The 16190-nt window shown below is 42.1% G+C and overlaps 1 protein-coding gene across 1 annotated transcript in view; it reads left to right on the top strand.

Moving 5' to 3' along the window:
* Positions 1-16190, top strand: part of CNTNAP5 (contactin associated protein family member 5) — a 991178-nt gene that overhangs the window by 914437 nt on the left and 60551 nt on the right. The window contains exon 20 of the mRNA XM_051848810.3: positions 15616-15746. Within this exon, the coding sequence (XP_051704770.3) occupies positions 15616-15746 (131 nt within the window). The remainder of the gene's footprint in view (positions 1-15615; positions 15747-16190) is intronic.

The raw sequence follows: 16190 nt of genomic DNA, 5'->3' as shown, positions 1-16190 counted from the left end.
GCTAACAGTCATTAGACAGGTGAAATCTCACTGGTTTTGATTTGTGTTTCTCTGATGAGTAGCAATAATGAATGCCTTTTCATATACCTACTGGTCATCTACACATTTTCTTTGGAAAGATTAAAGTCCTTTGCCCATTTTTAAATCAGGTCTTTTGTTTTTATTTGCTACTGAGTTGTGTGAAGTCTTCAGATATTTTGAATTAATTTTTTATAAAATAGATAGCTCAAATATTTTTTCCAATTCTGTAAGTTGCTTTTTCATTTTGTTGAATACTTTCTTTGTTATGAGGATGGTTTTGAGTTTGAGGGGTTGGCATTGTGGTGCAATGGGTAAAACCACCACCTGGAATGCTGAGGTCCCATAGGCACTGGTTTGTGTCCTGCTGCTACACTTCCAATCCAGTTCCCTGCATAATGGCCTGGGAAAAGCAGTGGAAGATGACCCAAGAGTATGAGCCCCTAATACCCACATGGGAGATCCAGAAGAAGCTCCTGGCTTCTGTCTTCAGCCTGGCCCAGCCCTGGCCACTCTGGCCATTTAGCAAGTGAACCAGCAGATGGAAGATTTCTCCCCTACCCCCACCCCGTTATGTGTGTGTGTGTGTATGTGTGTGTGTGTGTGTTTCTCTCTGTAACTCTGGCTTTCAAATAAATCAGCAAAAATCTTTAGAAAAGTACAAAAATGGGCTGGTGTTCTGACAGCAGGTAAAGCTGCCACCTGTGACACCAGCATCACATGTTGGTGCCAGTTCAAATCTTGGTAGCCCCATTTCTGATTTAGCTCCCTGCTAATGGCCTGGAAAGCAGCAGAGATTGTCCAAGTGATTGGGCCCCTGGCACCCACATTGTAGACTGGGTGGAGTTCCAGGTTCCTGGCTTCAGGCTCGTGCAAACCTAGCCCAGCCCTGGCTGTTGCAGCCAGGAAGCAGATGAAAGGTCTTCTCTCTCTGTTTCTCCTTCTCTTTCTGTAGCTTTCTTAAATAAATAAAAAAATCTTTAAAAAAAGAGAAGGTTTTTAGTTTGATAGGGTCCTGTTTATCTATTTTTTGTTTTTGTATCCGTGCTTTTCTGGAATTGTATCTAAAAAATTGTTACTGAGATCAGTGTCAAGAAGTATTTTCCCATGTGTCTTCTGTTAGTAGTTTTACAGTTTTACATCTTACACTTAAGTGTTTAATCCTTTTCAATTTAATTTTTATAATGATGTAAGATAAGGATCCAATTTTGCATGTGCATATTCAATTTATCCAACATTATTTATTGAAGAGATTGTCCTTTTGTCCTTGTGTATTCCTGGTACCCTTGACCATTTATGTAGGGATTTTTATGTCTGGGTTCTCCAATGCTATTCCAATGGTCTATGTATCTGTTTTTATGTCAGTACCATATTGTTTTGATTAGTATATTTTGTAAAATATAAAGTTGTCATTTCTCCTATTATTTTGAAAAATTGTTATTGGAATTTTGATACAGATTTTATTGCATCTATGAATCTTTGGACTTTTTTTAACAATTTATAAATTTATTTATTTGAAAGGTAGAGTTATAGAGAGAGAGAAGGAGAGAGCTAGAGAGAGAGAGAGAGAGAGAGAGAGAGAGATTCCATCTGCTGGTTCACTTCCCAAATTGCTCCAACTGCCAGGGCTGTGCCAGGTGAATGACAGAAACTAGGGGCTTCTTCTGGGTGTCCCACGTGGATGTAGGTGCCCAAGGACTTGGGCCATCTTCTGTTGCTTTCCCAGGTGCACCAGCAGGGAGGTGGATCAGAAGTGGAGCAGCTGGGACTTGAACTAGCACCATATAGGATGTTGGCATTGGAGGCTGTGGCTTAACCAGCCCTGAATTTCTTTGGATTTTAAACACACTGTTAACAATTTTTAAACAGTATGTCCAGTCAAATACATGAACATGAGATATCTTTGCATTTTTTGTGTCTTTCATTAATATCTCATTATGTTCAGCATTCAGTTGTGCAAGTGATAATTTGAGAACAAGCCTTGAATAATGGAGTCCAACTTTCTTAGTTTCTGTCTTTCTGAATTCTTTTTTATTCAAATATTTATTCACTTATTGAAAGAGTGACATAGAAGCAGAAACAGAGAAAGACATCCTCCATCTGCTGGTTCACTCTCCAGCAGGCCGCATCAGCTAAGGCTAGGCCACACTGAAGCCAGGAGCCAGTCACTCTATTCAGGTATCCCACTTGGGTGACAGGGGCCCAAGCACTTGGACCATGATCTGCTATTTTCCCAAACACATTAGCAGAGAAATGAATCAGATGCAGAGCGTCAGGTACCCAAACTGGCCCTCTGGTATGTGAGGCTGGTGTCACAGGAAGTGACTCAGCCTGCTGTGCCACAACACTACCCCTCTTTCTGGATTCTATGTGAGATCATTTCAAGTCTTTGTCTAAATATTGGTTTTTTCAATGCTTTTTCATTGTATGGTAGATGCTAAAGAAGGGATCCCAAATATGAACCCAAAACTTTAATGGGATTTAGGGCAAAATCAAATTAGATAAAAGAGCTGGACGCCATGGCTGATGTTGAAATGTCCAACCAGGTGAACTAAATTTTCCCTCCTTATAAAATTAACATAAAATAGTTCTGTGTGTGTAATATATTTTGAGGACTCGCTCATGAAGTTTGAGAAAAGCATTTAAGAGAGTCCCTGGAACAAAATAGCTGAACACTGGTATTTTATACTTTTGAATACAACAGTAACAATAGTTTGTCAGGTTACCTTCCCATCCCACCACCCCCAAATTCATGTATCCTGGAACATTCAAGTTTACCTTATTTGGAAATAAACCTTGACAGATGCAAAGAGCTAAACTGAGGTCATACTGGATTAGAGTAGCCCATAAATCCAAGGCTAAAGTCTTTTAAAAGAGAAAGAGATGTAGATACAGAGACATAGAGACACAGAGAGACACACAATGAGAAGAAAGATTGTGACATGGGGATAGAGGCAGATATGGAATTACTCAACTGCACACCAAGGGTCACTAAGGATTGTCAGGTGCTGGGAAGAGACAAGGGGCAATTTTGCCTTTGAGCATTTAGAGGAAGAATAGACCTGCTAAATTTAATTTCAAAAACATTACTTTTCAATTTATAGCCTCCAGTAGCTCTGTTGGTACATCAGCTCTGGGAAACCAGAGATGGTCTATGGAAGAGAATGCTGGATGAGATGATCAAAGCAATGAGTGCTTACAGAGAAGAGAAGTCCACCACTGAGCCCTAGGATTTCAAGGCTGAGGGCATGAAGAAATGGAGAAACCAGCAAAGGAAAGGGAGCAATAACCAGTGAATTAGGGAGTGAACTTGGAGAGAAATGTTCTGAAAGTGAATGATTTTATAGAGTGGTTGTGCCAATTGCTAATGGAGATCTTGATTAGCAAAATGGATTTAGCAACAAATAAGTCATTGTTGACCTTACAATAAAAGTTTTGGTGGAGGCCCAGGGGTGATATCTGACTGGAGAGAATTTTAGAGTAAATAAGAGATAGAAGAGTTGGTGACAGGAAATGTGCATAATGCCTCAGAAGTTTTATTGTGGACCAGAAGAGAAAAGAGAAATGTGGTCATTGGCAAGGGTAAGAAAGTTAAAGAGGTTCCTTTGCTTTCATTAATGTATGAAAAATGCTAATGAAAATGATGTAGTGGAGAGAACAAAATAAAAATAAATAGAAATAAGAGAGGGGCTGGCGCTGTGGCGCAGCGAGTTAAAGCCCTGGCCTGAAGCGCTGGCATCCCATTTGGGTGCCAGTTCTAGTCCCAGCTGCTCCACTTCCAATCCAGCTCTCTGCTATGGCCTGGGAAAGCAGTGGAGGATGGCCCAAGTCCTTGGGCCCCTGCACCCATGTGGGAGACCTGGAGGAAGCTCCTGGCTCCTGGCTTCGGATCGGCGTAACTCTGGCAGTTGCAGACAACTGGGGAGTGAAACATTGGATGGAATCCCTCTCTCTCTGTCTTTTCCTCTCTGTGTAACTCTGTCTTTCAAATAAATAAAATAAATCTTAAAAAAAGAAATAAGTGAAGAGAAGGTGTTGCCTGAGTGATGTTTCTGATTAGGTGAGAAGGATGAGAATGAATAAGTTGGCATTACACAGAGCACAGATACTTCATCTAAATTATTTGTAAGAAAGAATGTATAGGCTCAGAAATTGACAGGTCAGCAAATATGGAGGCAGGAGGTTGTAGTTCTTTTCTGATTGATTCTCTTTTCTTAGAAAAGCAGAGAAAGCGGAAGGAGAAGAAGAATCAGAGAGCTGAGAAAGGAAAGGCCGTACTGGGTTATCCAAGCCAATAGGTGAATAGACATAGGAAATGTGTTGAGATTGAGAGGACATGGGGAAAACCCATGTGGAGTTGGCATGCATGCATCTAAAGTAGTTTACAAGCAGGATGCATGATTTGTGTTTTTTCCTGTCAGATAAACCATGAAGGATTAGAATAAGCAGTTATGGTTCTGCTAAGCAAGTAGCCACACTCAGCAAGCCAAGAATGGTAAAGGGACTTGAGACTGCATGAGAGAGTGGTTGTAGTGATGGAGCAGGCAATGTGAGCTGAGTAAGAACTGAGAGAACATGAAGAGATTGAAGAACACTGCATATTTGGTGAGGTTAATCCTTACATTAACAATTGGGAGACACTGGGCATTTGAGGAACCAGGGACTGAGACATTGGAATGCTTGTAACTAGAGTTACAGAGGAGCTACAACAATGAGTAATGTCAGATATTGGAGCTTCATATTGACTCCCTGATGCACTAATCAAATGTGACTGGGGGTTGAAAAATAGCTATTTGGAGATATTGACAAGGGTGTCCATGGATAAGAAAAGCATCACTGTTTGGATATGAATGAGGAGGGTTCTGGCAAAGATCTATAAGAGGAGCATTTCAGATAGAGAGAACGGCAGGTGCAAAAACTCTCTGAGGTTGCAGTCAGCAGATAACATTAGGGGAATATAAAGGAGATTAGTCATAGTTGCAGCTCTGTGGGTGAGGGAAAGTGTGGGATGCAATGAGTGCACAGAAGTACAGGGAAGATCATACAGATTCTTACAGGATGTGTCAAAGAATTTAGATTTTATTCTTACATGCTTTAGAGAGCCATTAAAACAGTTTAATCAGTGGTATCCGATTTATACTTTTAAGTTCTTATTTTCACTGCTATATCCAGAATGAATAAGAATGGGGAAAGATGACTTAAGAATGGGAATGGAAGGGTTGGCATTGTGGTGTAGTGGGTTAATGCCCTGGTCTGAAGTGCTGGCATCCCATATGGTTGCTGGTTCAAGACCCAGCTGCTCCACTTCTGATCCAGCTCTCTGCTATGGGCTGGTAAAGCAGTAGAATATGGCCCAAGTCCTTGGGCCCCTTCACCCACATGGGGGACCTGGGAGAAGCTCCTGGCTCCTGGCTTCGGATTGGCACAACTCCAGCCGTTGCAGCCAATTAGGGAGTGAACCATTGGATGGAAGACCTCTCTCTCTCTCTCTCTCTGCCTCTCCCCTCTCTGTGTAACTCTGCCTTTCAAATAAACAAATAAATCTCTTTTTTAAAAAAAAAAGAATGAAAATGGAGAACCAAACTCAGAATGCATTAATGGGCTGCATTAGGGTGTGGTTGCAGAGCTGGAAAGTGGTGGAGATGCAAGGTCTATTTTTAGAGACCAGAGGGCTGTAGATAACATGAATCTTGGTTCTGTAGGCTGTTATTTTACCAGCTATGCCATGATGCCAACCAACCCCAGAGAATAACCTTCTTAAGATATCATTTTGTGCAGACATTTTCATGCATTTTCTTAGATTTTTTTTTTCATTTTATTTGAAAGCAGAGAGACAGACAAAGAGAGACAGAAGACAGAAAAAAAGATTCTCCATCTGCTAATTCACTCTCTAAATCCCTGCCGCAAGCCAGGAGCTCAGTCTAGGTCACCCACATGAGTAGCAGGAATCCATGTATTTGAGTCATCACTTGTTGCCTCCCAGGATGTGCATTAACAGGAAGCTGGAATTAGAAGCAGAGACAGGCCTTGAATGGAAGCACTCTGATAAAAGATGCAGACATTGAAAATGGAATTTTACCCACTGTGCCAAATACCTACCCCCACACATATGTTTAAGGCTCCATGCAGGATCCCTGTTTACATAAACTCAAATTCATTGGCATTCAAATATGAGCCTTCCTCATATGACCTTTCTTTTTGCCACTCCTTTGTTATCATTTTCGGTTGACACATAATAATTGTATGTATATATGGAGTACAGTCTTTCCATGCCTGAATAAATTGTGCAATGATCAAATGAGGGCAATGGGGCCAACACTGTGGGAAAGAGGGTGAGGCTGCTGCCTGCAGTGCTAGCATCCCATGTGGGTGCTAGTTTGTGTTCTGACTGCTCCACTTCCAAACTAGCTCTCTGTTAAGGCCTGGGAGGGTGGTGGAGGATGGCCCAGGTCCTTGGGCCACTGAACCTGCATGGGAGACACAGAGGAGTCTCCTGGCTCATGGCTTCAAATCAGCCCAGCTTCTACCATTGTGGCCATTTGGGGAGTGAGCTAGCAGATGGAGGACTTTCTCTCTCCCTCTCTCTCTCTCTCTCTGTCGCTCCCCCTCTTCGTGGAGGAACGACACAGGACCCTGCGTTGTTCTTTCGTCTGCTCGGCCCTCCCCGGGTTTGCTGCTGGTCCTTCCCGGGTTGGCTACCGACCCTTCCACCTCCGTGGAAGGGCGGTTCCCCCTGCCACATTCCCCACTTCCGCGGGGGAGTGGCACACCGCCGGCCGGCTCTCTCGGGGGCTGCACAGGTGTTCCTTCAGATAGATGTTCCCCTTAGATGTTCCTCGTGCATGTTGTCTCTCTCCTCCTTTATAGTCCTCTTCCGTCAATCCCAACTCTGCTACCCACACGCCGAGTACGCTGCTCTCCTCCAATCAGGAGCAGGTCCTGCAGCTTGTCAAGTTGGTGAGAGGCAGCTGGGTAGAAGCTGTTGCCTCCTCTCCCAGCGCCATATTGTGGGAGAGCAGATGCATAGAATAAGTCTTAATTCCAGTAACTTAGTCTAGTCCGAGTTGCTCCCAGTTGCTCCCCACACTCTCTGACTCTGCTTCTCTGGAACTCCGCCTTTCAAATAGATAGATGAATCTTAAAAAGAAAGAAAGAAAAAAACAGGGCAATTAGCATACCCATTGCCTTAAAAGTTTACCTTTTCTTTATAAATATTCTCTCTTCTAGCTGTCTTGAGATATGCCATCATGTATGATTGGTAACTATATTCATTCTACTGTTCAACAGGATGTTAGAACTTATGCCTCCTATCTAACTATTGGATTATAGCTGTTAACCCAGTCTCCCCACCTTCCCTCCTGCTGACGCTCCACAACCTCTGGTCACCTCTATGCTACCCTCAACTTTTTTGAGATCAATCATTTCAGACTCCATATGTACACGAGATAATGCAGTAATTGTCTTCCTATTCTTGATTTATTTCTTTTTGCAAAATGTCCTCCAGCTTTATCTATGTTGTGCAAACAATAGCATTTTATCATTCTCCTTGGATGAACAGTATTGCATCATGTGAATATACTACTTCTTCATTATTAATTTGTCTGTTGATGGCTATTTAGGTTGATCCTATATCTTTGCTATTGTGAATAACGATGCAGGAAATATGGGAGTGCGGGGTCTCTTCAAACATACCAATGTTATTTCCTTTGGATGTACCTAGTAACGGGTCATAAAATAGTTCTAATTTTAATTTTTCAGGAATATACATATTGTTTTACAAGGTGGTTTTTCTGATTTACCATTCTACCAACAATGTTTAAGACTTTCTGCTTCTCTTAGAGTTCCTTGCCAATATATGCATCTGCCACATTTTTGCTTTTTGTAAATAATCATCCTAACTAGAGTGAGGTGATTTTGATTTGCCTTTCTCTGTTGCTTAGTGATGCTGAGTGTTTTTTTTTTTTTTTCAAAGATTTATTTATTTATTTGAAAGGCAGAGTTGTAGAGAGGCAGAGGCAGAGACAGAGAGGTTTTCCATCCACTGGTTCACTCCCCAAATGGCCGCAATGGCTGAGGCTGAGCTGATCCGAAACCAGGAGCCTGGAGCTTCTTCCAGGTCTCCCATTTGAGTGCAGGGGCCCAAGAACTTGAACCATCTTCCAGTGCTTTCCCAGGCCATAGCAGAGAACTGGATTGGGAGTGGAGTAGCTGGGACTGTAACTGGCACCCAATGGGATGCCAGTACTGCAGGTGGCAGCTTTACCTGCTAAGCTACAACACAGGCCTCTGTTGAGTGTTTTTTCACAAATCTCTTTGCATTCAGATGTCCTCTCATAATAAATATTTATTCAAATCTTAAGCCAGTTTTTAGATTTATCCATTTGAAAGGCAGGGACAGACAGAGAGGAGAGCTTTAATCCACTAGCTCATTTCCCAAATGCTTGCAATAGCTGGGGCTGGGCTAGGGCCAAACTTGGTAGCCAGGAAGAAAATACTGGCTTCCTCTGGATGTTAGGAATCCAATTACTTGAACCATCACCACTGCCTCCCAGGATCAGCATTAACAGAAAGCTGGAGTCAGGTGCCAGAGGCAGGTATTTATCCCAGGCACTTCCATGAGAGTCACAGGAATCTTAACTCCTGTCCATAACTGCCAGGCCAAACATCTACCTCGCACATTTTTCATATTGGACTATTTGGGCTTTTTTCCTCTTGGATCGTGTGAGTTCCTTATACATTCTAGTATTAGCTTCTTGTCAAATGTGTAGTTTTAAAACATTCTCCCAGGGCCGGCGCTGTGGTGCAGCAGGTTAAAGCCCTGGCCTGAAGCATTGGCATCCCATATGTGCGCCAGTTCTAGTCCTGGCTGCTCCTCTTCCAATCCAGCTCTCTGCTATGGCCTGGGAAAGCAGTAGAAGATGGCCCAAGACCTTGGGCCCCTGCACCCACGTGGGAGACCGGGAGGAAGCTCCTGGCTCCTGGCTTCAGATGGGTGCAGCTCCGGCCATTTTGGCCACCTGGGGAGTGAACCAGAGGATGGAAGTCCTCTCTCTCTGTCTCTACCTCTCTCTGTAACTCTGTCTTTGAAATAAATAAAATAAATCATTTAAAAAAATAAAAAAATTCTCCCATTTATTAGGTCATCTCTTTGCTCTCCTGTTTCATGTGTGGAAGATTTTGTTTAAGGCAGTTCTATTTGTCCTTATATGCTTTTGTGGCCATATCCAGAGAAGTTTTTGGCCAGACCCAGGTCAGTATCCTCATACTTTTTTTTTCTGGTAAGTTCACAATTTATAGTCCTACATTTTAGATCTTCAATCTATCTTGAGTCTATTTTTGTACATGGTGAGATATAAGGTTCCAGTTTTCATTCTTCTCTGTGAATATATACATCCAGTACCATTTATTGAAGAGACTTTCTTTTCTCCATTTTGTGTTCTTGAAATTTTGGGAAAATTTAGTTGGCTCTTCTGGCATTGTGGCACAGTGGGTTAAACTTTCACTTGCAACCCTGGCACCCCAATGAGTGCCAGTTTGAGTCCTGGCTGCTTTACTTCTGATCCAGCTCCTGCTAATGCACCTGGGAAGGCACTGGAGGATGGATGGCCTTAGTGCCTGGACCCCTGTACCCATGTGGGAGACATGGATAAAGCTCCTGGCTCCTGGCTTTAGCCTGGCCCTGCTCCAGCTGTTGCAGTCATTTGGAGAGTAAGCCAGCAGATGGAAGATTCTCTCTCTCTGTGTTTGTGTAACTCTGCCTTTCAAATAAACAAATAAATCTCTTAAAAATTAGTTGGCTATAAATGTGTGGATATATTTCTAGGCTTTCTATTCTGTTCCGTTGGTGTGTGAGTCTGTTTTTATGCTAAGACAAACCTCTTTCAGCTTTGTAGTATGTTTTGAGGTCAGGCAATGTGCAGTATTCAGCCTTGTTTTTTACCTAGTGTTTCTTTGACTATCTGAGGTCTTTGTGGTTCAAGTTTCCACATGAGGAGTTCAGTTGAGTGGAAGTCTACAGAAGTTCTTTTCAGCTCCATTGGCCTACTGTTCTGCTTTGCTGTGGGGAAATCCAATGCGTTGCTCTCCTTGTGTCCCTACGGTTACATAAGTGTTCCATTTTTCCTTCTACTTCTTTCAGTAACTCTCTCTCTCTCTCTGAAAACCTTTTTATGATGGTCTCAGCCATTGTAGCTGCTGATTTTTCTCTGAATTCACAAATTGTCCATCCTGTACTATCAAAGCACACCTTCCTCTGTGCTCCCATCCACCTGCTTGTCCATTCACAAATCCTTCAATCCTACCACACATCTCTTTGGAGGCAGCCTGGAATAGTGGAAAAAAGAGGCTTTATACACTTTAACTTTATGTACTCAATGGGTCTGAATCCCCTTCCATTCCCAATATTTTTATTTTACTTGAAGAGTTTCTTAACTTTTCTGGAATTCTATTTCTCAAGCTGAGGGTTTTGAAAACTTTTATTTATTTGTAGTAAAGAGAGAGGGGGGATATAGATGCACAAACATAGAAGAGGGAGGGAGGGAGAGGAGGAAGGAAGGAAGGATGGAGAGAGGGAAACAAGCTTTTAAAAGCAGCTAAATATAACTTGGGTGTTCCAACATTAATGGGACCCTTTAAAACTTCTATGGGGTACTTGTTGGTGACCAAAGTTAGAAACCCAGCTTGGTTCTCTGAGGTGGGTAACAGGGACTTAAGCATGTGAGGCATCACCGCCTCCTCCCAGAGGGTTCATTAACAGAAACTTGGCATCATTAACTGGAGCCAGGAATCAAACCCAGTTACTCTGAAATTAGATGAGTTGTCTCAATCACTGCATAAAATGCTACTCTGTAACCTAAGGATTTGATTGAAAAATATATTTAAGACTATATTAAATATCTAAAAATATTAGGCACATCATAGCAAGAAGCATGAAAGGTGTTTTTGTCTCCTTCAACCAGATTATAAACTCCTCAAATAAAGAACTGATAAATTGTTGCTATTTTTTCTCTAGAGTCTTACACACAGTAAGCCTTGAATAAATGTTAGTTTATAATTTTGGTGAAGTGGTGATAACATTCTCCAGAGTGGCTATTTTATTCAACAAATGTCTTCTGGAGACTTCCGATAGCAGGCCATGAGCGAGTGTCTGCAGACAAAAAGATTAATAAGCAATGTTTCTTCCTAGGGGAGCTTAAATTCAAGAGGAGGAGAAAGATAAAAGAGTCAGGATAAATTGAGGCTGATATTAAAATAAGTGCAATATTAGTAAGGATGCTTCTCAACTTAAAACAAGGCAATGTTCCAATGAACAGATCCTGCATCACAAATGCATTTAACATACCTCACCTACCAAACACTTTGGCTCAACAATGTGACACACTACAGAGTGTGCACAGTTTCCCATCGTAATCTTGGCCCTGACTGGGAACTGCAGCTCATTGCTGCTGCACAGAATCACGACAGGAACCTAGAAAGTTCAGAGTTCCAAATGAAAGGTTTGGTTTGTACAGAATGCATTACCCTCCACACCATTGTGATATTAAAACTCAGAGGTCAAGGATGGTATAGTGGAAGGAAAGGTGATATCACCATTAGGGGTAAACGGACACTCTGACCACATGAATTACTGAGTATATACAGTGCAGGCTGCAGTTCACAGATCAGTGTAGAGGACAGACACTACAATGTGGTGTGTGTTAGGATAAAGGTAATGGCATGATCTGTAGGAGCAAAGGAGGGCCACCTTGGAGAAGCCTGGAATGGCTTCCTGGAAGAGGAGAACTTACACTGAGTTCCGAAGGATGGATGGGAGCAAAGTTAAGAAGTCAGGTTATCATGGAACAGCCTGCTGCACAGAGATGGTCACTAGGGGCCATTGTGTTCTATGGGAAACCCATGCTTTTCTGAACCAGGTAGATTTAGTTTCTAAATACGGCACTGTCACTTTACTGACAAAGAGCAATGTCATGCTACTCACCTCCAAGTAGCTCTGTTTTCTCTTCTATAAAATGGAGAAAATTAGAAGAAGAAAGAATTCCGGGTGAAAGTACAGAGATGAGTAGCAACTCAGTCATGGTGAAATGTGTGTTGATGAAAGGGATGAAACTCTTCAGAAAGCAAGGAGTCCCATTCTAGGGATCTTGACTTCTCCTCTGTGAAGGGGGTCCTTATTCTTATGTTTAAATACTTTGTTTACTATGTGGATTTTTCCAGTTTTAAGTGTACTGGTAGTACTTGCTTAGTTCTAAAAGTAATGACACAGATTTTGCCTGAAGACAAGTTTTTAAAAGCAGCTAAATATAACTTGGGTGTTCCAACATTAATGGGACCCTTTAAAACTTCTACGGGGTACTTGTTGGTGACCAAAAATCATTCTATTATAAATATGTATATTCTAGAAGCATTTTGATAAAGCGGACCTATCTGAGGCTCAAGTCAGTTTTATTTACTTATTTTTTGTTTTTTACTTGAGAAACAAAGAGATAACACAGACAGAAAGACATGGAGAGAGTTTCCATCTGCTGGTTTATTCATCAAGAGCTGGGCCAGGACTACAGACAGGAATTGGAAACTCAATCTGGATCTCCCACATTGGTGGCAGAAACCAAAGTACTTGAGTGATCATCTGCTACCTTCAAGGGTAGGAACTTGGAGTTAGGACCAGAGTCAAGAACCAAACCCAGGGACTCAAATGTCAGATTTGGTCTTCTTAACTGTTAGGCTAATCCCCTGCTCCCACATTTATTTTTAATTTCCATATGTGAACATCTTATCTCTGTCTATACAGACATTCAAAATGATATGTACCCTTATGATGTTGCAACATTGATATATACTAACCGCAAGGATAGTTAAGATTAAATAGATGAGAAATGCATTACAGTGCTTTAGAGAAATCATCATGCACTCCTGGCCTGGGGAGTCAGTCCTTTTTTCAGTTTGTGAGATTTATAGACAGTACTTTCCCTCCAACAGTTCACTGCCTTTGGGACTACACATTTGTGGTGGTTGTCATTGTGGCAAAACTTACAGAAGAGAGTGGGGTGCATGCAGGGAACCTCAGCCAGGAGGTTTAAGTGCAAAGATGAAGCACGGAGGGGAAGCAGAGGAGGCCCGAGGGACAGATGATGAGCTCTGAGTGCCAGCGGAGAATCAGCTGAGTCTCACCTCTGGAGAGGAGCTGATGCCTCATCTATCCACACAGCTGAAAAAGGTGCTGGGATATTTAGTTAAGGAACCTTCAGGCCTGACTACAAACAATTTTCCATCATATACCCATGCTTCCAGGCAGACTACAGTCATTTGTTATGGTGTCAAACTTATTTCGAAAAGTCTGGATTTTCTTCTCCCAGCAATCATGTGGAAATGAGAGATTCCAGGATATCATGTTGGGGTACATTGAGAGGCAATGATTTCCTCAAAAGTTCTAAGAAGATGAGAGAAATATTTATATGGTACCAGAAGACCCAGAGGAGGTGTTTTAAGATGATCTGAAATGTTCAGGAAGCTTTAAAGTGTGTCAAAGGACAGGACCTCTGTTGCAACTTTTGGTGCCTAAGAGAGGTGTTAGTAAAGATGTATAAATGCAAGCAATGTCTATCATGAAAAAATACATAAAGATTATGTACAAGTGTGAATTTCCCAATCAGTGAGATGATGAGAGAGCCCAAACTCCCTTAAGGAATAAGACATTTATCACTATGCCTGATACCTAATTTTCATACACTGATTTGCTCTATTGGGTTAGAAGGAGCCAGGAAACCAAGATGAGCTACAGAGAGCTGCTCTTAATGACTGACTGTCAAGTAATGGCCTCATAAGTATCAAATTATTTTTTCCTATTCTGCTTTAGATTATTGTGCAATCTTATTTCACATGGATGTATTCCAAAATGCCCTAAGTAGCAATTTATTTTTAAAACTGTCTCAAAAAATTATCTTTTGGTAAGAACCAACAGCAGCAGTGATGGACGTGTTGGTTACTCCCAAACCTCTTGTCTTCCTAACACTGGGGGCTGAGCAAAAAAGGGCAGCCTGAGGAATTTCAGAGAGGTGTTTCTGAAAGATAAGAGACATTGAGGGGCTGGCACCCTGGCTCTCTTGGTTAATCCTCCACCTGTGGCGCTGGCATCCCCTATGGAGGCTGGGTTCTAGTCCCGGTTGCTCATCTTCCAGTCCAGCTCTCTGCTGTGGTCAGGGATAGCAGTGGAGGATGGCCCAAGTACTTGGGTCCCTGCACTCGCATGGGATACCAGGAGGAAGCACCTGGCTCCTGGCTTCAGATCGACACAGCGCCATTTGGGGAGTGAACCAACGGAAGGAAGACCTTTCTCTCTCTCTCTCTCTCTCTCTCTCTCTCTGTCTATAATTCTACCTGTCCAAAAAAAAAAAAAAAAAAAGAGAGAAACATTGAGAGGATGGGAGAGAGACAGCTTAGTGCCTTGCCCTGCATTTCAGTGAATGTTCTTTACCCCTGTGGCCACAAGTTAACAACACCCTCCCTCAATAACAATGTTTCCCACATATGTCCTGGAAAGAATGCATGGCATTTGGTTGGTATGGACTCCAATGACACCAGAAGAGGTGACCACCATGAGTGGAGAATAAGACACACAGTGTCCCTTTGGACTGCTGGACTCAACACCTTCATCCAGGAATGTAGGACCTATTTAGCTGGGAAAAGTGCCTGAGGGAGATTAACCACCCCATCAATGGCTCTACACTATAAGGCAATTCTCCAACATGGGGAGGTTTCCCCAATTTTTAAAAGTATGATCCACAGTACAGCACCTACTTTGTGACCTAACATTCTCTCTGTCTCTCTGTATCTCTCTCTCTCTCTCTCTCTCTCTCTCTCTCTCTCTCACAGAGACACACACACATGCACACACAACACTTCTGGTTAATGTCTCTTGGGATTCTCATATTTCCTTTTCAATTCTGTTTCATTTTGTAAGAAGTGCTGATTGAGACCTAGTAAATTGATTTCCTGACCTCCAATGGATAGTGAAGGACTATCCTAAAAACACTTTTCTAGTGAAATTTGAATGTCCCACCAGGCCACTGTGGGTTAAAGTGGGTTGCTGAGCCTTAACCACAAGACAATGCAATCAGCAGCATTAGACTCACTGGGTAAAGATGGGAGCCAGTTCTCTCCATCCTATAAGTCTAAGAGGAATTAGAAGATTGGGCAGAAAGAGGGATGGGAAGTGTGGGGAATTGAAGAGAGAGTTGAGATAATCTTACCTCTATCTTACTAATCTTTTAGCAACTCAATTACAAAACAGGTTTTTGGTTGTCTTATTTTCCAAAGTGGCATTCTGGTTTCTGATCTCTCTCTCTCTCTCTCTCTCACACACACACACACATACACACACACAAACACATTCACACACTCACTCTCTTTTTGTAGCAATGCTGTAGTTTTCTGTTTGGACCCTGATGAGCTTACATAATTCATATTAAAAATGTGAATGATAAAAGATTGAGGAATGGGTCCTTGGTATACAGTAGCAATCAATTAAAAGACAATCTGATCAGACTTTTGTATTTTATGGGGACTATTTTTAATATTAGTTTCTACTATTTTTCTTTCAAGGAAGTTTACAGGTTCGCTATCAGCTAAGCAAGGAAGATACCCACGTATTCACCATTGACGTAGAAAACTTTGCTAACAGAAGGATGCACCACTTGAAGATAAACCGAGAAGGCAGAGAGCTTACCATTCAGGTACCTCAGTTCCCTTCTTCCCACTCAGCCATGGGGCCTTGGTTGATCAGTCAATGTTTTAAGAGCTTCTACCCAAAGCCAAAGCAATAACCAAGTGCTGGGGATATAGTCAGAAACCACACATAAACCAACCTTGGGAGAACTGGAATGCAGATGGCCAAGATGTGCTCCTTCTTCTCACCAGCAGACACAGTACCTGTGACTTTGTTAGAAATGTAAATACTTGGAGCTTACATCACATATACTTAATCAGAAAAAGGTGGGGGAAGGGAAGCAACAGGTGCTTGAAGTATCTGGTTACATAAACATCCCCCAAACTGGATTATGGACAATGATACATGCAGGTAAAATGGAAGTCACAATAGGCTGTGGCAAGGGCAATGGAGAAAGTGTGCCCAGGTGACAGGGAGCATTGAGGAGGGCACAAGTCTCATATGGGCACCA

Source organism: Oryctolagus cuniculus, chromosome 3, assembly GCF_051225735.1.
Source record: "Oryctolagus cuniculus isolate XC-2025 breed Fujian yellow rabbit chromosome 3, ASM5122573v1, whole genome shotgun sequence".
NCBI classification, from domain to species: Eukaryota; Metazoa; Chordata; class Mammalia; order Lagomorpha; family Leporidae; genus Oryctolagus; species Oryctolagus cuniculus.
This window is presented reverse-complemented; position numbering and strand designations above follow the sequence as displayed.